This window comes from Hyla sarda, chromosome 5, assembly GCF_029499605.1.
Source record: "Hyla sarda isolate aHylSar1 chromosome 5, aHylSar1.hap1, whole genome shotgun sequence".
NCBI lineage: Eukaryota > Metazoa > Chordata > Amphibia > Anura > Hylidae > Hyla > Hyla sarda.
In genome coordinates, this window is record NC_079193.1 from 134,680,161 (window position 1) to 134,702,987 (window position 22,827).

The 22,827-nt window shown below is 44.4% G+C and overlaps 1 protein-coding gene across 1 annotated transcript in view; it reads right to left on the reverse strand.

The window, feature by feature from the left end:
• FIGNL1 (fidgetin like 1) overlaps nucleotides 1–22,827 on the reverse strand; it is a gene marked incomplete in the record, with an annotated part of 97,284 nt that overhangs the window by 41,866 nt on the left and 32,591 nt on the right. Inside the window, 1 exon segment of the mRNA XM_056520317.1 lies at nucleotides 21,015–22,817. Coding sequence (XP_056376292.1) covers nucleotides 22,065–22,817 — 753 coding nt within the window.

Below are 22,827 nucleotides of genomic sequence, written 5' to 3' on the forward strand. Positions count from 1 at the left end.
GTCATGTCGAGGTAAGCCACCACCTGCTGGTTCAGGTCCTGCTCCATGTCCACCTGCTGCTGATGAGTAGCTTCACTATGCGGCTGAAGGAAGCTACTCATCAGAGACTGTAGACTCAGGCTGCTGCTGATTAAGCCGGTACTGCTCTTGCCACCCCCCCCCTCCCCAGCAGCCGTGGCAGTGGAAGCTGAGCGCAGAGGGCCCCCAAGTCAGACCTGCGAGTGGATGGACCATGTGGCCGATAGGCATCGGCCAACCGACTACGTAGAAGCTCCCTGAAGTAGGTCAGTTTGTCCTCCCTCTCAGTGGGTGTAAAAAAGGCCCCCATTCTGGGCCGGTAGCGAGGGTCTAATAAAGGTGGAGATCCAGAAGTCATTTCGCTGACGTGAATTTTGACAATTCGGGGGTCACTACCCAAGCAACTTCGCATGCATCGTGTCATTTGTGACAGTGACTCGCTGGGACTACCTGCCTCCATCTCCACTGCATACTGCCACGGTGTGTCTGTGTCCTCTGTCTCACCTCCCTCGTAATAACCCTCCAGCTCCTCTGGCTGCTCCTGCTCTTCCTCTCCTGTCCAATGACCAGAAACACCGGCCATCTCATCCACCGTAAACTGTGCTCCGCTCTGCCCCTCATCATCCTCCTCCAGTTCATCCCCCACAGGACTCATTTAGCCTTCTGATGTAGGCGCAACGTTTCCATTGCCGTGACCAGCCATGTTTTCAATCATTTTTTGGAGTAAATGTAGGAGTGGAATTGGTTCATGGCGTAATTCGAGCGACTAACAAAAAATGTGGCTTCCTCAAAGGGCCTCAGCAAATGGCAGGTGTCACGTATGAGCTGCCACTCGTTCACATTGAAGTTACACAGGGGAGTACTCCTATCTGCTTGTATCATCAAAAAATCTGTGATGGCTTTTCTTTGTTCGTATAGTCTGTCCAACATATGCAGGGTGGAGTTCAAACGTGTGGCAACGTCATAAATGAGACTATGTTGTCGGATAACGTTCTGACGCTGCAGCTCAAGCAAAGTGTGCTTGGCGGTGTACGAGTGGCTGAAGTGCATGAACAGTTTCCTTGCCATTGTCAGGACGTCTTGCAAATGGGGTGAAGACTTGATGAACTTCTTGACAACCAGATTCAACACGTGTGCCATGCAGGGCGAATGGTTCACACTTCCTTGTCGCAGCGCGGCCACAATATTCTTCCCATTGTCGGTCACCATGGTTCACATTTCCAGATTTCGTGGAGTAAGCCATACTCGGATTTCATCCCTAATGAACTTCAGCAGTTCCTCCCCTGTGTGACTCCGTTCGCCAAGGCAAACCATGTGAAGGACGGCTTGACACCGCTGGGCCCTACACACGTGGTACGATGAAGGGCCACCGAGATTTGGATGTGCAGTGGAGGCCGAGGACACGGGGGAGGAGGAGGAGGCGCACACTGTAAAAGGACCAACTGCCTGGGAGCGAGAGCGTGCAGGAGGAAGCGGTGTGACCTGTCCAAGTTGCTGTTGTGGCTGTGCAGGAACAACATTTACCCAGTGGGCCGTAAAAGACATGTATTGTCCCTGCCCGTAGTTACAGCTCCACACGTCAGCACTGCCGTGCACTTTTGAACATACCGACAGGCTCAAGGACTGGCCCACCTTCTCTTGTACAAACTTATGCAGGGCTGGTACTGCATTCTTCGCAAAGAAATGACGGCTTGGGACTCTCCACCTCGGCTCGGCACAAGCCATCAATTCCCTGAAAGCTGCAGAGCCCACCAGTTGGAAAGGGAGGGACTGCAACACCAGCAACTTGGACAGGAGCACATTCAACTTCTGCGCCGTTGGATGAGTGGGCGCATACTGTTGTCTCTTGGACATGGCTTCGCCGATCGATTGTTGGCGGAATGGCTGACTACGAGCAGAAGAAGCAGGAACGCAAGAAGTAGGGTTTGACACAATGCTCCCTTCGGCTGAGGTGGTGGAGCCTTGGCTGGATGACGGAGGGAGCGGATGGCCACTGGGTGATGCGGCAGGCTGGACCACTACATCGGAGCCACGGTTATCCCAGACCGCTTTATGGTTGCGAATCATGTGTTGACGCAGGGCCGTAGTGCCGAGATTGGGACCCTGGCCACGCTTCACTTTCTGCCAACAGATTTTGCATGTGACTACGCTAAGGTCCTCCGGATTCTTTATGAAGAACAACCACACCACAGAGTAGCTGATTTTCCCACCCGCAGTCCGCACTATTTCACTGCTATTGGCGCCGTCTCCAGGAACCCCTGTTCCACTACCTCCCTGAATGGTAGCTTACCGTGAAACAGGTGGTCTCCCCCTGGCACGTTTGGCTCCTGAATTTCCACTACTGCCACCACCACGCTGATTGCCAACCGTGCTACCGCCTTGCTGCCTCATAGACAAAGAGAAAATCTCTTCTCCTGATGATGATGATGAAGCCCCGGCTTCTGCACCCGGCTCCCAATTGCGATCGGCTTCATCATCATCAAAAGATGTGTGCACGTCACTGATGTCCTCCTCGTGTTCCACAACAGTGTCTGCCTCAGGACCCTGAACAATTGAAACACCGACCTCCCACGTCACTCTCCGCATCACTACTTGCCCGCCTTGCGGAGCAAGCGACGCATGTCTCCTTACATTCTTGGCTGCCCATTAGCTGCTGACTGTCCTCTATTACATCGTCCTCACTAAATAGTGGAGCTGATCACAAAGCATGAGATACTTCTTTGGGAGAGGGAACAGCATAGGACAAAGGCAATGGGATTACAGGGACTGCTCCCGGGCCATGCCAACTGAGGGTTGTGTCTGAGGAACCCACCGACTCTTGACTGGGGTTGTCAGATGTCGCTTGTGATGATGGGGATGAGTGTGCAAACCAATTGACGAGGAGAGATGGGTCGACGACACGACCGCTGGGTGTTAAGGGGAGCTCAGGCCTATTGCTGCGACTCCTGCTGCCACTCACCCCAAGTCTGCTGCCAACTCTGCCTGACGTATGTAGGCCTCTGCCCCTTCTCTGTGCACGTCCTGGCACTTTCCTGCCTGACATACTTAGTGGCGATTACTTACGGCTGTCCTTTCAAAGTATATAGGCCCTAGACAGAATAACAGTTACTAAATAGTACACTCCTTTGTTGTATGTATGCCCTTTGCAATGATGAGCGCACTGGTATGCGTATTTCTATGTAGAAAAAACACTTTTTTTTTTAAATACACCAGCAGGTGTATACTAATGTGTGGAATAGCACTGAATTTAGCACAGAGACAGAATAACAGGTAGTAAATAGTACACTACTTGGTTCTATGTATGCCCTTTGCAATGATGAGCGCACTGTTAAGCGTATTTGTACGCTGGAAAAACTTTTTTTTTTCTTTAATACACCGGCAGGTGTATAACGTGTGGTATAACACTGAATTTAGCACAGAGACAGAAAAAAAGGTGGTATACGGTATGCTATTTGTTTGTATTTAGGCCCATTGCAATGATAAGGCCACTGTTAAGCGTATTTGTACGCAGGAAAACCTTTTTTTTCTTTAATACACCGGCAGGTGTATAACGTGTGGTATAACACTGAATTTAGCACAGAGACAGAGTAACAGGTGAAAAATGGTAAAAAGGCACTAAAGTCCACACTAATATGACTTATTTCTGAACAGCAGCAGGACCCAACAGTGCAGCACCACAAAAAAAATCCAGAGATTAAACCCTAAATTGCACTCTGTCACACAATTCTGAGCAGCAGAAGATTTGTGGAGCAAATAAAAATCAATTGGGCTGAAAAATTAGGAGATAAGATGCTTCAGAAAGTTCAGGCAGCTTGGAGATCTGTATGAGGCAGCTGACAGCTATCTGCCCCTCTCTGCTGCAATGCTCAATAACGTGAATAGGAGGTTTAGCTATCAATGATGCTTCTCAGTATTACAGCAAAGCAATCTGCACTCGTCTTTCCCTAATGCTGATGTGACTAGCAGTTGCAGTGTAACGCTGTGGTATGAGCTATTCACACACACGCAGTCCCGTCCTCTCCATCTGAGAGCATAGATTAAATGGAGAGGCAAGATGGCCGCCGATTATATAGGGGCTGTGACATCACAGGGGTCAGTGAACACTGATAGGCTGCATCTCACATGTGGTTCAGGGTCAGCCCGCCTACCTTCATTCCCGCTGCCGTTTCCCGCCCTCACATAATCCCCTGCCCCATGTACTCACATGTGGATCGGCCATCTTAGGTCTCCAATAGGCTGGAACGCTGTAAAATGGAGTTTAATGAAGCGATTTGTGCGATAGAATCGCGGCGATATTCGTATTCGTTGCAAATCAAATTTTTCATTTGTAACAAATTCGTGTTCGTCAACTTCTATTCGCTCATCTCTAGTTGCCACCACCAGAATGCAGTCATCGCAGAGCTCAGCAGTCTGGCATTTTTTGTGTGTGTCTGCCTCTGACAACAGCGAGGCCATTTGCAACCTGTGCCAGAAGAAACTGAGTCGTGGGAAGTCCAACACCCACCTAGGCACAACTGCTTTGCGAAGGCACATGATGTCACATCACAAACGCCTATGGGATCAACACATCAGTACAAGCAGCATACAAAGTCAAAGCCGCCATCCTCCTCCTGGTCCAGCATCTTCAGCCAGGTCAACCACTGCTGCCCTCCTTGCCCCCTCTCAACCATCCGCCTCTCCATCTCTCGCCTTGAGCAGTTCCTGCTCATCTGCCCACAGTCAGGTGTCTGTCAAGGAGATGTTTGAGCGCAAGAAGACAATGTATCAAAGTCACCCCCTAGCCCGGCGTCTGACAGCTGGCTTGTCGGAACCGCTAGCCCGCCAGCTTTTAAAATACAAGCTGGTGGAGTCTGAGGCCTTTAAAAAAAATTGTAGCCATTGGGATACCGCAGTGGAAGGTACCCGGACGAAATTTTTTAGCACAAAAGGCAATCCCCAACCTTTACTCCATTGTGCAAAAGGAAATTATGGCATGTCTGGCACACAGTGTAGGGGCAAGGGTCCATCTGACCACTGATACCTGGTCTGCAAAGCATGGTCAGGGCAGGTATATCACCTACACTGCTCATTGGGTAAACCTGGTGACGGCTGCCAAGCATGGAATGCGTGGCTCTGCAGAGGAGTTGGTGACACCGCCACGACTTGCAGGCAGGCCTGCTGTCATCTCCTCTACTCCATCCTCTTCCATAACATCCTCGGCCGAGTCCTCTTCCACTGCTGCGTCTTGCTCCACATCACCGGCACCCCCCCAGCTCCCCAGGTGCTATTCCACATCCCGGATATGGCAGTGTTCCGCCATCTTGGGGTTGACTTGCCTCAAAGCGGAGAGTCACACCGCACCAGCGCTCCTGTCGGCCCTGAATACACAGGTGGACCAGTGGCTGACTCCACACCAACTGGAGATTGGCAAGGTGGTTTGTGACAACGGAACAAATTTGTTGGCGGCATTCAGGTTGGGCAAGTTGACACGTGCCGTGCATGGCACATGTGTGTAATCTGATTGTACAACGCTTTGTGCTCAAGTACCCAGGCTTACAGGATGTCCTGAAGCAGTCCAGGAAGGTGTGTGGCCATTTCAGGCGTTCCTACACGGCCATGGCGCACTTGCCAGATATCCAGCGGCGAAACAATATGCCAGTGAGGCGCTTGATTTGAGACAGCCCGACGTGTTGGAATTCAACACTCCTAATGTTCGACCGCTTGCTCCAACAAGAAAAAGCCGTCAACGAATATTTGTATGACCGTGGTGCTAGGACATCATCTGCGGAGCTGGGAATTTTTTCGCCACGTTACTGGAGGCTCATGAGCAATGCCTGTAGGCTCATGCGTCCTTTTGAGGAGGTGACAAACCTGGTCAGTCGCACCGAAGGCACCATCAGCGACATCATACCGTTTGTTTTCTTCCTGGAGCGTGCCCTGCGAAGAGTGCTGGATCAGGCAGTAGATGAGCATGAAGAGGAAGAGTTGTGGACACCATCACCACCAGAAAAACAGCCTTATCAGCATCGCTTACTGGACCTGCGGCAATGCTGGAAGAGGATTGTGAGAAAGAGGAGTCAGAGGAGGAATGTGGTTTTGAAGAGGAGGAGGAGGAAGACCAACCACAGCAGGCATCCCAGGGTGCTCCTTGTCACCTATCTGGTTTCCGTGGTGTTGTACATGGCTGAGGGGAATAAGATTATACCTTCCCTGACATCACTGAGGACGAGGAACGGGACATGAGTAGCTCGGCATCCATCCTTGTGCAAATGGGGTCTTTCATGCTGCCGTGCCTGTTGCAGGACCCTCGTATAAAAAGGATGAAAGAGAACGACCTGTACTGGGTGTCCACGCTACTAGACCCCCGGTATAAACATAAAGTGCCTGACATGTTACCGCATTACAGCAAGGCGGAAAGGATTCAGCAGGTCCAAAATAAATTAAGAAGTATGCTGTACACAGCGTATAAGGGTCATGTTACAGCACAACAGGGATCTAACAGGGGAAGAGGTGAAAGTAATCCTCCTCCTTCTCCCACGAACACGCCGGCAAGGACAGGAAGCTGTACAGACATGCTGTTGATGGAGGACATGCGGAGCTTTTTAAGTCCTATGCATCGCCACAGCCCTTCGGGGTCCACCCTCAGAGAAGACTTGACCGACAGGCAGCAGACTACCTGGCCTTAACTGCAGATATCGACACTTGACTACTGGGTGTGCCGGCTTGACCTGTGGCCTGAGCTATACCAATTTGCGCTCGAACTTCTGGCCTGTCCCGCTTCAAGTGTCCTGTCAGAAAAGACCTTCAGGGCAGCAGGAGGTATTGTCACTGAGGAGTCGCCTTGGTCAAAAAAGTCTGGATTACCTCACCTTTCTTAAGATGAATGAGGGATGGATCCCGAAGGGACTGACACTGGGCGATACATTTGACTGAACAAGGCCTGATCAGATGAGCTGCCTTGGCCTAAAAATGGTCCACACGCTGCTGTATTTGAACTCTGAATTCCGGATGACTTGCGTGACTTATCCGCCACCAACTAGAGTTCAAGCCGCAATGTTTTAGGGCACTTTCTGCCTGGCAAAACAAACAGAAAATTTTCAGGCGCTGCTACAGCAGCGGCTGCGACAATGCCAAAATTTCCAGCCAGGTGTACATGCCTAATTTTTCTGGCCTCTGCTGCTGCACTTGTTATGGTGCTGCAATTTTTATGGCCGCTGCTACAGCTGCGACAATACCAAATTTTCCTGCCAGGTCTAAATGCCTAATTTTTCTGGCCTCTGCTGCAATTTTTCTGGCTGCTGCTACAGCTGCGGCTGTGACAATACCCAATTTTTCATCCATGTGTACATGCCTAATTTTTCTGGCCTGTGCTGCTGCACTTGTTATGGTGCTGCAATTTTTATGGCCGCTGCTACAGCTGCAACAATACCAAATTTTCCAGCCAGGTGTACATGCCTAATTTTTCTGGCCTCTGCTACTGCAATTTTTCTGGATGCTGCTACAGATGCGGCTGCGACAATACCCAATTTTTCATCCATGTGTACATGCCTAATTTTTCTGGCCTCTGCTGCTGCTGCAATTGTTATGGTGCTGCAATTTTTATGGCTGCTGCTACAGAAGCGGCTGCAACAATACCAAATTTTTCAGGCATGTGTAGATGCCTAATTTTTCAGGTACTCTCTGTTGACATCGCTGTCCATTTTTGCAACCGTGGATATTAGATGTATGCCAAGGGTAGCATGGTGGCTCAGAGGTTAGCACTGCTGCCTTGCAGCGCTATAGTTTTGCAAGATCTGGAGGGCTATAGTTCAGAGACTACCATATAGTGGTCTCAAACTGTAGCCCTCCAGCTGTTTCAAAACTACAAATCCCAGCATGCCCAAACAGCAACAATTTGGAGCTCTTTCCAGTTCTGGTGTCTTTAGTTATTTGGGATTCTCATATTTCTAATAAGCGTATTTTGGTTCATACTGATAAGGGTGTAATTGTTGCGGTTAATTGCTTATCTTCCAAATCTGCTCAGGTTATTAAACTCCTCCGCCATTTAGTATTAGTTTGTTTAAAACTTAATATTTGGTTAAAAGCTTTTCATATTCCTGGAGTTTCTAACTCTGTTGCTGATGCCTTGTCTCGTGCTCAGTTCCAGAGGCAGATCAAAGGCGGGTTTTCCTTGCCCCTCCCATTTGTGGGATCTGGTGATGGATTAGTGCAGAGGTGTTTACAGCTGTCTGTATCACCCAAGACTTGGCAATCTTGCTTTAAGTCTTGGGCATCCTGGTGTGAATTTTGTGCAGAGGTGTTACTTGTTACTCTTCAGATGTTGATATTTCTCTGCAGTTTTTATCTAATTGGTTGTCCAGAGGTTTATCTTTTAGTTCCATTTCTAGCACATTAGATGGTATATCCTTTTTAAAAAATACGCTTATTAGAAATATGAGAATCACAAATAACTAAAGACACCAGAACTGGAAAGAGCTCCAAATTGTTGCTGTTTGGGCATGCTGGGATTTGTGAATTTTGTGCAGAGGTGTTACTTGTTACTCTTCAGATGTTGATATTTCTCTGCAGTTTTTATCTAATTGGTTGTCCAGAGGTTTATCTTTTAGTTCCATTTCTAGCACATTAGATGGTATATCCTTTTTAAAAAAATGCTTGGGTTTGCATCCTATTAATTCTTCTTTTCTGGTTAAGCAGGTCATGAAAGGCTACCGGTTGTCATCTGTCAGAAAGGATGTTAGGATCCGAGTCGATTTTAGTTTGTTGTGGGAGTTATTGTCTGCTTGTAGCTCTGTATGTGCTGACGGTTATGAGACTCTGCTTTTTCAGTCAATTTTTTCCACAGTTTTCTTTGGAGCGTTTAGGGTGGGTGAGATTACATCTCCAAGGAAGTCTTCTCCTTCCCCTTTGTTATTTTGTGATGTTTTCGTGCTTCCTACAGGTTTGAAATTTATCATACGCTTTTCCAAAACTGATCCATTGGGTAGAGGTCAGGCTGTTTTTATCAACCGCTTGTCTCATTCTTCTCTCTGACCTGTGGCCCTGGTGGAGCAATACTTTTCTATTAGCCCTGTCCGGATTATCGGACACTCTTTTGTACACTGGGCCTATCAGAGGGCTCTGGTGAGGCCTTATTCTCTAAATTTGGGTCTGGATCCTGAATTGTTTTGTATTTTTTGGGCTGGGTCTAGGAAATTAGTGTGGTCTCAACTTCAGTTTTGTTTGGCTAGAATGGCCATTTGGCCGGCCCCAGACATTTTGATTATTCATTTGGGGGGTAATGACATTGGTATGGTTCCTACTACTGCTTTATTTAGGGATTTTAAAGCAATTTTTCTGACTTTCCATGTGTTTATCCCTAAGTGTACTCTTGTGTTTTTTGGAAATTATTCCGAGGCTGGGCCGAGGGGGGTTACAGTTAAAATTCCCCCTCTGCCCACCCCTCAATGCCGGGGCAGAGCGGGGGGGGGGGTACCTACGGCATCAGTGGCGGGGACCTGCGGCAAGTAGGCGGCCGACACAGCGGTGGAGGCAGCAGTGACTACAACTCCCAGCATGCCCCGACAGCCAAAGGCATGCTGGGAGTTGTAGTTCTGTAACATCTGGCCCTTCAGATGTTGCAGAAGTACAAGTCCCAGCATGCCTGGACAGTCTCAGCATGCTGGGAGTTGTAGTTTGTCAATATCTGGAAGAGCACAGTTTGAAGACCACTATACAGCGGTGCCCAAACTGTAGTGCTCCAGATGTTGCAAACATGTCCAAATATGCCCAGGCATGCTGGGAGTTGTAGTTCAGCAACATTTGGCCCTTCAGATGTTGCCGAACTACAACTCCCAGCATGCCTGGGCAGTCTGAGCATGCTTGGAGTTATAGCTCTGCAACATCTGGAGGGCTACAGTTTGGACACCACTACAAAGTGGTTTCTAAACTGTTCTCTTTCAATTTCATAACTACAACTCCCAACATGCCCTTCGGCTGTCTGGCATGCAGGGAGTTGTAGTTTTGCAACAACTGGAGTCACACTGGTTGGGAAACATTGTCTGTTTCCTAACTCAGTGTTTCCCAACACGTGTGCCTCCAGCTGTTGCAAAACTATAACTCCCAGCATGCACAGACCATGCATGCTGGGAGTTGTAGTTTTGCAACAGTTGGAGGCACACAGGTTGGGAAAAACTGAGTTAAGTAACAAACTCTGTGTTTGCGCAACCAGTGTGCCTCCAGATGTTGCAAAAGTACAACTCCCAGCATGCCGTTTGGCTGTCCGTACATGGTGGGAGTTGTACTTTTGCAACAGCTGGAGGCACACTGATTGCAAAACGCTGAGTTAAGTAACAAACTCTGTGTTTTGCAACCAGTGTGCCTCCAGCTGTTGCTGCTGCCACAGGGTACATTCACTCCGGTGGGTTTACAGTGAGATTCTCGCTGCATGTTTGAGATGCGGCAAATTTTTCGCTGCAGCTCAAACTCCTAGCGGGAAACTCACTGTGAACCCCCGCCGTGTGAATGTACCCTAAAAACACTAAACAAAATAAAAAAAGTAAAACACTACATATACACATAACACTGCCCCCAATAAAAAATTTGAAATGTCTGGTACGGCAGTGTTTCTAAAACGGAGCCTCCAGCTGTTGCAAAACAACAACTCCCAGTGTTGCCAGACAGCCATTGACTGTCCAGGCATGCTGGGAGTTTTGCAACAGCTGGAGAAACCCTGCTTGGAGAACACTGCCATAGGGCAATTTTGATATCGGAGGCAAGTGTAATTCTTGCATTCAGGTCCGTCCCTAAGCAAATCCCTAATGTAGGCCTCAAATGCGCATGGCGCTCTCTCACTTCGGAGTCCTGTCGTATTTCAAGGCAAAAGTTTTGGGTCACATATGGGGTATTTCTGTACTCGGGAAAAAATTGGCTAACTTTTTTTTTTTGGGGGGGGGGGGGGGGTGCTTTTTCTCCTTTTACCCCTTATGAAAAGGTAAAGTTGGGGGTCCACTCCAGCATGTTATTGTAAAAAAAAAAAAAATTTTTACACTAACATGCTGGTGTTGCCCCATACTTTTCATTTTCACAAGAAGTAGAAGGGAAAAATAAAAATAAAAAAAGACCCCCAAAGCTATTTCCATACCCCAAAGAGTATGGAAATACCCCATATGTGGACATAAATGCTCTGAGGGCGCACAACAAGGCTCAGGAGTGAGAGCGCCATGATTTGCACAGGGGTGGCTGATACAATGGTATAAAAAATATAAATGGTTACAATGGTATAAAAAATATATAACACATGTGACCCCATTTTGGAAACTTCACCACCACGGAATGTAACAAGGGGTATAGTGAGCCTTAAAACCCCGCAGGGCGTTTGAAGAACTTGTTACATTTGGAAGTGAAAATAAAAAAAAAATTTCACTAAAACGCTGGTGTTATCCCAAATTTTTCATTTTCACAACAAGTAATAGGGAAAAAAAGCCCCCCATAATTTGTAACCCCATTTCTTCTGAGTGTGGAAATGCCCCATATGTGGATGTAAAGTGCTGTGCGGGCGAACTACAATGCTCAGAAGAGAACGAGTGCCATTGGGCTTTTGGAGAGAGAATTTGTCTGGAATTAAAGGCCATGTGCATTTACAAAGCCCCCATGGTGCCAGAACAGTGGACCCCCCCCCCCCCCCACGTGACCCCATCTTGGAAACTACACCCCTCATGAAACGTAACAAGGGGTACAGTGAGCATTTACACGCCACAGGTGTCTGACAGATTTTTTGAACAGTGGTCTGTGAAAATGATAAATTTTACTTTTCATTTGCACAGCCCACTGTTCCAAAGATTTGTCAAACACCAGTGGGGTGTAAATGCTCACTGCACCCCTTAATAAATTCTGTGAGGGGTGTAGTTTCCAAAATGTATAATATGGAGGATTATGACATAGTGGGTATAACAGAGACTTGGTTGGACGATATCTGTGACTGGGCGGTCAACATACAGGGTTATAGTCTATTCAGGAAGGATGGGACAAGACAGAAAGGGGGAGGGGTTTGTCTTTATGTAAAGTCCAGTCTGAAGGCCACACTGGGGAGGATATATATTGGAGGGAAATTATAATGTGGAGTAATTATGGGTTGAAATATATGGAGATAAAAATAATAAAATTCTGATAGGGGTTTGCTATAAGTCACCAAACATAATGGAAGAAGCAGAAGATCAATTAATGAAGCAAATAAACAAGGCAGCAAATCAGAATGATGTGATAATAATGGGGGACTTTAACTATCCTGATATAAAATGGGAGACTGAGACCTGTGAATCTCAAAGGAAACAGGTTTCTGACTATAGCTAAAGACAATTATCTGTTCCAAATGGTGCAGAGCCCGACCAGAGGGGGCGCCCTACTAGACTTAACATTAACCAACAGACCTGACAGAATAACTAATGTGCAAGTAGAAGGACACCTAGAAAATAGTGATCATAATATAATACATTATAACTTGTGCTTCAATAAGGGAATCTCTCGAGGGGCCACAAAAACAATGAACTTTAGGAAGGCAAAGTTTGACCAACTCCGAGAAGCCCTTAACAATATAAAATGGGATAATGTCCTCTAAAACAAGACACTAAATGACACTTTTAAAAATATCTTAAATTCTCACTAAGATGTACAGTACATACCTTATGGGAATAAAGGGTCAGAAATAAAAGAAAACCAATATGGATGAATAAAAACGTTAAGGGGACAATAAAAGACAAAAATAAAGCATTTAAACTACTAAAAGAGGACGGCAGTGAAAAAGCTATAGAGAAAAATTTAAAATATGTAAAAAACTGATAAAATCCATAAAAATAGAGACAGAAAGACTCATTGCCAAAGAGAGTAGAACTAACCCCAAAATGTTTTTTAACTATATAAATAGCAAAAAGGTCAAAAATGAAAGTGTAGACCCTTAAAAAAATTATAAAGAAGAAATTATAAACGGGGATCAGGAAAAAGCAAATATATTAAACAAATTCTTCTCCTTTGTGTTCACCGAGGAAAATGAAGCGCCAGGTGAAATACAATGAGGTAAACTCCCCTTTACAGGTGACCTGTCTAAGGCTGGGTTCACACTACGTTTTTGCCATACTGTTTTCAATCCGTTTTTCTAAAGAAAACCGTATGGCAAAAAAACGGATGGAACAGTATGGGAAAAAGTAAACCGTATGCGTTTTTAAACAGTATACTGTTTTTAAAAGTGCATACAGTTCCGTCAGTTTTTATTTTAAAAAAACCCATACGTTTTTGAAAATTTTGTCCATTTTTAATGGGAGGGGTCTTGGGTGGGGACTTTAGGATGCAAATGCGCATGTGCAAAGTAAAAACGTATACGTTTTTCCCGTATGGAACCGTATACATGTGCGTTTCCCATTGACGTCCATGGTTAAAAAAAACGTATGCGGTTGCAGTACGTTTTTTAAACCGGAGTCAAAACCGTGGTTGACCACAATTTTGTCTCCGGTTTAAAAACCGTACTGCAACCGCATACGTTTTTTTTAACATGGACGTCAATGGGAAACGCACATGTATACGGTTCCATACAGGAAAAACGTATACGTTTTTACTTTGCACATGCGCATTTGAATCCTAAAGTCCCCACCCAAGACCCCTCCCATTAAAAATGGACAAAATTTTCAAAAACGTATGGGTTTTTTTAAAATAAAAACTGACGGAACTGTATGCACTTTTAAAAACAGTATACTGTTTAAAAACGCATACGGTTTACTTTTTTCCATACTGTTCCATCCGTTTTTTTGCCATACTGTTTTCTTTAGAAAAACGGATTGAAAACAGTATGGCAAAAACGTAGTGTGAACCCAGCCTAACCCGGGAAGAAGTACAGTGCCACCAACAAAAAATCTAAATAGACAAATAGCCAGGTCCAGATGGCATACACCCCCGTGTTCTAAAGGAATTAAGTAGTGTAAATAGACAGACCCCTATTTTTAATACTCATGGACTCTATAGTAACAGAGACTGTCCCCCAGGACTGGCACATGGCAAATGTGGTGCCAATATTTAAAAAGGGGACAAAAGGTGACCCTGGAAATTATAGGCCTGTTAGTTTAACCTCTGTTGTATGTAAATATTTTGAGGGTTTTCTAAGAGATGCCATTTTGGAGTATCTTGATACAAATAAATGTATGACTCCATATCAGCATGGCTTTATGAGGGATCAGTCCTGTCAAACTAACCTGATCAGCTTTTATGAGGAGGTGAGCTCCAGACTGGACCAAGGGGAATCTTGGGCACCAGTGTACAAGAAAGATACAGTGGAGCTGGAGAGGGTTCAAAGATGGGCAACCAGAGTAATATGGGGAATGGGAGGACTAGAGTACTCAGAAAGATTATCAGAATTAGGGTTATTTAGTTTAGAAAAAAGAAGGCTTAGGGAAGACCTAATAACTATATCAGGGGACAGTACAGAGATCTTTCCCATGATCTATTTTTACCCAGGACTGTATCTATAACAAGGGGGCATCCTCTACGTTTAGAAGACAGTTCCTACATTAGCACAGACGGGGGTTCTTTACTGTAAGAGCAGTGAGACTGTGGAATTCTCTCCCGGAGGAGGTGGTCATGGTGAACTCTGTAAAAAAAAAATTAAAAAGGGGTCTGGATGCATTTTTGGAGAGTAAGAACATTGTTGGTTATGTATATTAGATTTATAGGGACAGAACATTGATCCAGGGATTTATTCTGACTGCCATATTTGGAAAGGAATTTTTACCTCTAGTATGAGGGTTTTTTGCCTTCCTCTGGATAAACTCAGTAAGGACTCATTAGGGATATGGGTCGAACATGATGGACTCTGTTTTTTTTTTTCAACCTTATGAACTAGGTTACTATGTGGGGGGGGGGGGGGGGCACTGTTCTGGCACCATGGGGGCTTTGTAAATGCACATGGCCCCCTACTTCCAATCCAAACAAATTCTCTCTCAAAAAGCCCAATGGCACTCCTCTTCTGAGCATTGTAGTTCGCCCATAGAGCACTTTATATCCACATATTGGGTATTTCCTTACTCAGAAGAAACAGGGTTAAAAATTTTGGGATGCTTTTTCTCCTATTACCCCTTGTGAAAATAAACATTTTTGGTTAACACCAAAAAAAATCTAATTTTTCATTTACATGTCTAAAGTTAGTAGAAATTTGTCAAACACATGTGAGTGTTAAGGCTCACTATACACCTTGTTACATTTCTTGAGGGGTTTAGTTTCTAAAATAGTATGCCATGTTTTTTTTTTTTTTTTGCTGTTCTGGCACTATAGGGGCTTCCTAAATGTGACATGCCCCCCAAAAACCATTTCAGCAAAATTTGCTTTCCAAAAGCCAAATGTGACTCCTTCTCTTCTGAGCATTGTAGTTCGCTTGCAGTGCACCTGATGTCCACACATGGGGTATTTCCATACTCAGAAGAGAGGGGGTTAAAAATTGGGGGGGGGGGGGCATTTTCTCCTATTACCCTTTGTGAAAAATTTAAAATTAAGGGGGAGGGAAACAGCATTTTAGTGAAAAAAAAAGTTGTTTATACATCCAAATTTTACGAAAAGTCTTCAAACACCTGTGAGGTGTTAAGGTTCACTGTACCCCTTGTTAAGTTCCATGTTGCAATCCCATTGTTGCTTCTTCCCTTCTGAGCCCTCTGGTGCACCCAAAGAGCACTCAACATCCACATGAGGTATTTCCTTACTCAAGAGAAATTGGGTTACAAATTTTAGGGGGATTTCTCTCCTTTTACCACTTGTAAAAATTCAAAAACTGGCTCTACAAGAACATGAGTGTAAAAAAAAATTTTAGATTTTGAATTTTCTCCTTCACTTTGCTGCTATTCCTATGAAACACCTAAAGGGTTAAACTTTCTGAATGTCATTTTGAATACTTTGAGGGGTTCAGTTTTTATAATGGGGTAATTTATGGGGTATTTCTAATATGAAGGCCCTTCAAATCGACTTCAAATCTGAACGGGTCCCTGAAAAATTCCAATTTTGAACATTTTGTGAAAAATTGGAAAATTGCTGCTGAACTTTGAAGCCCTCTAATGTCTTCCAAAAAAAAACATGTCAACTTTATGATGCAAGCATAAAGTAGACATATTGTATATGTGAATCAATATATAATTTATTTGGGAAGTCCATTTTCCTTATAAGCAGAGAGTTTGGAAGTGAAAAAAAAAGTTTTCAAATTTTTGAATTTTTCCCCAAGAAATGACAAAAATCGACGAAAATTTACCATTAACATAAATTAGAATATGTCACGAAAAAAACAATCTCGGAATCAAATTCATAAGTACAAGCATCCCAGAGTTATTAATGCTTAAAGTGACAGTGGTCTGAATTGCAAAAAATGCTCTGGTCCTTAACCCCATAAGGACCACAGGTTTTTTCGTTTTTGCACTTTCGTTTTTTCCTCCTCACCTTTTAAAAATCATAACCCTTTCAATTTTGCACCTAAAAATCCATATGATGGCTTACTTTTTGCGCCACTAATTCTACTTTGCAGTGACATGTCATTTTACCCAAAAATCTACGGCGAAACGAAAAAAAAAATCATTGTGTGACGAAATTGAAGAAAAAAACGCAATTTTGTAACTTTTGGGGGCTTCCATTTCTACGCGGTAAAAATTACACCTTATCTTTATTCTGTGGGGCCATACGGTTAAAATGATACCCTACTTATATAGGTTTGATTTTGTCGTACTTCTGTAAAAAATCATAACTACATGCAGAAAAATGTATACGTTTAAAATTGCCATCTTCTGACCCCTATAACTTTTATTTTTCCACATATGGGGCGGTATGAGGGCTCATTTTTTTGCGCCGTGATCTGAAGGTTTTTAGCGGTACCATTTTTGTACTGATCAGATTTTTTGATCGCTTTTTATTAATTTTTTCATGATATAAAAATACTTTGGTGCACACACGCCATTGACCGTGCAGTTTAATTATATATTTTTATAGTTCGGACATTTACGCACGTGGCGATACCACATATGTTTATATTTATTTTTATTTACATGGTGTTTTTTTTTTTTTATGGGAAAAGGGGAGTGATCTGAACTTTTATTAACCCCTTCCCGCAGAATGGCATATATAAACGCCGGGTTGTGCATCCCGGCGTTTATATATGCCATTCAGTTAACCCGGCGATGCGCAGTTTCCAGCTGTGGACAACTGCTTCACCCCCCAGGACCATCCATTGATGGTCCTGGTCAGCGATCACTGTGATTGGTCCCTGTGGACCAATCACAGTGATCTGGGGTGAAAGTTCAGATCCCCCGCACTGCCCGCCCCTGGAAGTCGGGCAGAACGGGGGACGATGGCTGCAGGGGCTCGCAGGGACCTGCGGCATGGGGGGGGGGGGGAACACCAGGGGACCGGCGGCCTTACCTGGAGCAGCGGCGGGACCGAGGAGCAGCGGCAGGACCGGCCACGTGGACGAGCAGCGACGGGACCGGCAGGTAAGTATATGGTCCTCAGAGGCAGCAGTGAAGATCTTCACTGCTGCTTCTAGAAGTCTGAAAACTACAACTCCCAGCATGCCTAGACAGCCTTTGGCTGTCTGGGCATGCTGGGAGTTGTAGTTTTGCAACATCTGGAGGGCCCCAGTTTGGAGACCATTGTATAATGGTCTCCAATCTGTGCTCTTCTAGTTGTTGAAAAACTACAACTCCCAGCATGCACTGACTGTCCAGGGATGCTGGGAGTTTTAGTTCAGCAACATCTGGCCCTTCAGATGTTGCCGAACTACAACTCCCAGCATGCCCTTTAGCTGTCTGGGCATGCTGGGAGTTGTAGTTTTGCAACAACTGGAGATACATTGGTTGGGAAATATTGTTTTTAATTCTGTTTCCTAACCTGTGTGCCTCCAGCTGTTGCAAAACTATAACTCCCAGCATGCACTAACAGACCATGCATGCTGGGAGTTGTGGTTTTGCAACAGCTGGTGCACCCCCCCTGTGAATGTACAGGGTACATTCACATGGGCGAGGCTTTTACAGTGGGTTTCTCGCATCTTGAGATGCAGCAAATTTTGCGCTGGGAAACTCGCTGTAATCCCCCGCCCATGTGACTGTACCCTAAAAACACTACACTACACTAACACAAAATAAAATAAAAAGTTAAAAACACTACATATACACATACCCCTACACAGCCCCCCTCCCCCAATAAGAACGTCCGGTACACCACTGTTTCCAAAGCAGAGCCTCCAGCTGTTGAAAAACAACAACTCCCAGTATTGCCGGACAGCCGTTGACTGTTCACGCATGCTGGGAGTTTTGCAACAGCTGGAGGCACCCTGTTTGGGAATCACTGGCGTAGAATACCCCTATGTCCACCCCTATGCAAATCCCTAATTTAGGCCTCAAATGCGCACGGTGCTCTCACTTTGGAGCCCTGTCGTATTTCAGGGCAACAGTTTAGGGCCACATATGGGGTATCGCTGTACTCGGGAGAAATTGCGTTACAAGGTTTGGGGGGCTTTTTCTTCTTTAACCCTTCATGAAAAGGAAAAGTTGGGGTCTACACTAGAATGTTAGTGTAAAAAAATTTAATTTTTTACACTAACATGCTGATGTTGCCCTATACTTTACATTTTCACAAGAGGTAAAAGGGAAAAAAAAGCCCCCCAAAATTTGTAACGCAATCTCTCCCGACTACAGAGATACCCCATATGTGAGCGCAAAGTGCTCTGGGGGCGCACAACAAGGCCCAGAAGGGAGAGCGCACCATGTACATTTGAGGTGATTTGCACAGTGGTGGCTGATTGTTACAGCGGTTTTGACAAACGCAAAAAAAACAAAACCCCACATGTGACCCCATTTCGGAAACAACACCCCTCACGGAATGTAATGAGGGGTGCAGTGAGAATTTACCCCCCACAGGTGTCTGACGGATCTTTAGAACAGTGGTCCGTGAAAATGAAAACTTGTACAGCCAACTGTTCCAAAGATCTGTCAGACACCAGTGGGGGGGCAAATGCTCACTGTACCCCTTGTTACGTTCCTCAAGGGGTCTAGTTTCCAAAATGGTATGCCATGTGTTTTTTTTTTTTTGCTGTTCTGGCACCTTAGGGGCTTCCTAAATGCGACATGCTCCCCGAGCAAAATTTGCTCTCAAAAAGCCAAATATGACTCCTTCTCTTCTGAGCATTGTAGTTCGCCCATAGTGCACTTCAGGTCAACTTATGGGGTACCTCCATACTCAGAAGAGAAGGGGTTACAAATATTGGGGGGTATTTCCTGCTATTAACCCTTGGAAAAATGTGAAATTTGGGGGGAAACACATTTTAGTGAACATTTTTTTTTTTTTTTCACATATGCAAAAGTCGTGAAACACCTGTGGGGTATTAAGGCTCACTTTATTCCTTGTTATGTTCCTCAAGGGGTCTAGTTTCCAAAATGGTATGCCATGTGAGGTTTTTTTTGCTGTTCTGGCACCATAGGGGCTTCCTAAATGCAACATGCCCCCCAAAAAACATTTCAGAAAAACGTACTCTCCAAAATCCCCTTATCGCTCTTTCCCTTCTGAGCCCTCTACTGCGCCCGCCGAACACTTTACATAGACATATGAGGTATGTGCTTACTCGAGAGAAAATCGGGCTACAAATATAAGTATACATTTTCTCCTTTTACCCCTTGTAAAAATTCAAAAATTGGGTCTACAAGAATATGCGAGTGTAAAAAATGAAGATTGTGAATTTTCTCCTTCACATTGCTTCTATTCCTGTGAAACACCTAAAGGGTTAAAATGATGACTGAATGTCATTTTGAATACTTTGGGGGGTGCAGTTTTTATAATGGGGTCTTTTGTGGGGTATTTCTAATATGAAGACCCTTCAAATCCACTTCAAACCTGAACTGGTCCCTGAAAAATAGTGAGTTTTTAAATTTTGTGAAAAATTGGAAAATTTCTGCTGAATTTTGAAGCCCTCTGGTGTCTTCCAAAAGTAAAAACTCATCACTTTTATGATGCAGACATAAAGTAGACATATTGTATATGTGAATAAAAAATTTTTTTTATTTGTAATATACATTTTCCTTACAAGCAGAGAGCTTCAAAGTTAGAAAAATGCAAAATTTTCAAATTTTTCATCAAATTTTAGGATTTTTCACAAGGAAAGGATGCAAGTTACCACAAAAATTTACAACCATGTTAAAGTAGAATATGTCACGAAAAAACAATCTCGGAATCAGAATGATAACTAAAAGCATTCCAGAGTTATTAATGTTTAAAGTGACAGTGGTCAGATGTGCAAAAAACGCTCTGGTCCTTAAGGCCAAAATGGGCTTGGTCCTGAAGGGGTTAAGGAAAGGGTTAAATCACATTTATTAACTTTTTTTTTTTTTTTTTTTACACTTTTTTTTTGATGTGTTATAGGTCCCATAGGGGGCTATAACACTGCACACACTGATCTTTTACCCTGATCCCTGCAAAGCCATAGCTTTGCAGTGATCAGGGTTATCGGCGGTCGATTGCTCAAGTCTGAATCTCAGGCTTGGAGCAATCACTCGCCAAGGGAACACGCCGGAGGCAGGTAAGAGGACCTCCGCTCGTGTCCCAGCTGATCGGGACACCGCATTTTCACTGCGGTGGTCCCGATCAGCACCGCTGAGAAGCCGGGATGGTTTTACTTTCGGTTTAGACGCGGCGTTCAACTTTGAACGCCGCGTCTAAAGGGTTAATAGCGTGCAGCACCGCGATTGCTGCCGCGCGCTATTAGCCCCGGCATCAGATACATGCCGGGACCGACCCGATATGACGGGGGCCACCACGTGACCCCGCGGGAGCCGGCCAAGGACGTAAATATACGTCCTTGGTCGTTAAGGGGTTAAGGTCAAAATGGGCTCGGTCCCCAAGGGGTTAAGATTGTTCACATTCACGGTGGAAGGCTGAGCTATTCATGAATCGTACATGATAATCCCAGGGTAATATGTGGTGCGCTATTGTATAGTAACAAGATCACTGTGGTATAGTAGAATTGAAACAATGGCACTTACCATCTCTGGATAACATTCAGTCTTTATTTATGAAATCTTGCATGTACAAACAGAAAACTGGAGCAGGGAGCAGCAACGAATTAGGCAGGGGAACACAGTCAGCACACGACAGCTGTTTCCTACATCATCATGTACTTCATCAGGCATCATATTAAAAAAAAATAAAATAAATAAGTATGCCTAGATGAGTGGCTGCTTTGCAGATCTGATTTAACAAGGCTTCAGCCCTCCCAGCCCATGAGGATGCTACTGCCCTAATCCATCTGCTCCCCAGGCATCCCACCAGGGGACAGTAAACCTGAACTGAGGTGTGGAGAGGCGTGTCCTATTTTTAGATCAGGTTTCCTGTCCTGTGGGGGGAGGTCCTCTGCAGGGATGCTGTCATGAGCGTTAGTGTAAAATACCATATACAAGTTAAATAATGTAAAGAATTAATGCTGCTCCTCCCCACAGGGCAGCTTATCCTGGAAAGTCACCTGAAATGTCAGCTACGCTTTAAAAGGTTAGAGAACTCTGACATTTGCCATCATGCATAGTAAGTAAGTGAGGGTGTTTTTTTTTTACTATAGTTAAAACTTATGTTCACAATGGGCCAGATTACTGAAGCTGTCTAAATCAAAGACTGGCAAAAATATGCCCCAATGTACATTACATGACTTAATTGCTTTTTATATTTTAGGTTATGTACAACTGTTTAATGTCATAAAAAGAAGGAAAAGAATGGTGAATGAAAAGCATGAAAACATGCTGAGTTGGCAGTAAACCCAGTAAACTAACTGTCCTTTAGTAAGAAAAGTAATGCAAAATTGTACAATGTATTTTATTTGGAAGAAATTGGAATACTGAATTAAACTGATGCACATATGATCATATTTAGCATCTATTATAACAAATGTCATTATCAACATCTTTGTTCCTTATAAAATGTGCTATTAAATAGCTGGTTTTCACCAGTTGTGCTATTAAATAAATCAAGAAAACTGACAGGGACTCAAAAACACATTTTATTTTTCTGTTGAGCTCTCTTTCATATTACTAAAGATAAGGTTGTTAAAGGAAAATCGTTCTTAAACTCAAAATAGGGTCTTTTCTAGGAAAAAAGGAAAATAAAAGGAGAAGGTTTTTTTTTTTTATTATTATTATTATTATTATCTTCCACAACCAAAAGTTTTTATTCCAGTGTTCATACAAATCTAAATCCTGCTTTGAAACACTGGGCCTCACTGTCTGGAAAGCATTTTGAAAGTCAATATAAGCAATAGCCCTGACCTGATCAGGTGATATAGTTGAAATATCTACAGTTTGAAGGCTGCGAATTGGACCAAGAGCAGCTTCTCGACACAACTGAGTCATGTCTGCCCCAGAAAACCCTTCAGCTTGTAGAACTATTGACTCTACTTCCTTATCAGTGAGGTTACAATTCTCTTGAGACATCAAGTTAACAACAATTTGCTTTCTAGCTGAGGCTTCAGGAAGAGGAATGTACAATCTTTTAACAAGTCGCCTTCTAGCAGCCTCATCTATCTCTTGAGGTCTGTTAGTAGCACCAACCACAAGTATGCGGTCCTCGGAGGAAGTTGTGGCACCATCTAACTGCACTAAAAATTCAGTTTTAATTCGCCTAGAAGATTCATGCTCTCCTTCACCACGTTGTGATAATAAGGAATCTATCTCATCTATAAAAATTACAGCTGGCTGGTGGCATCTTGCTACTGTAAAGAGAGCACGTACCATCTTTTCACCTTCACCGACCCATTTGGAAGTTAATGATGATGCACTAATGCTGAAAAATGTTGCCCCAGACTGTGCAATA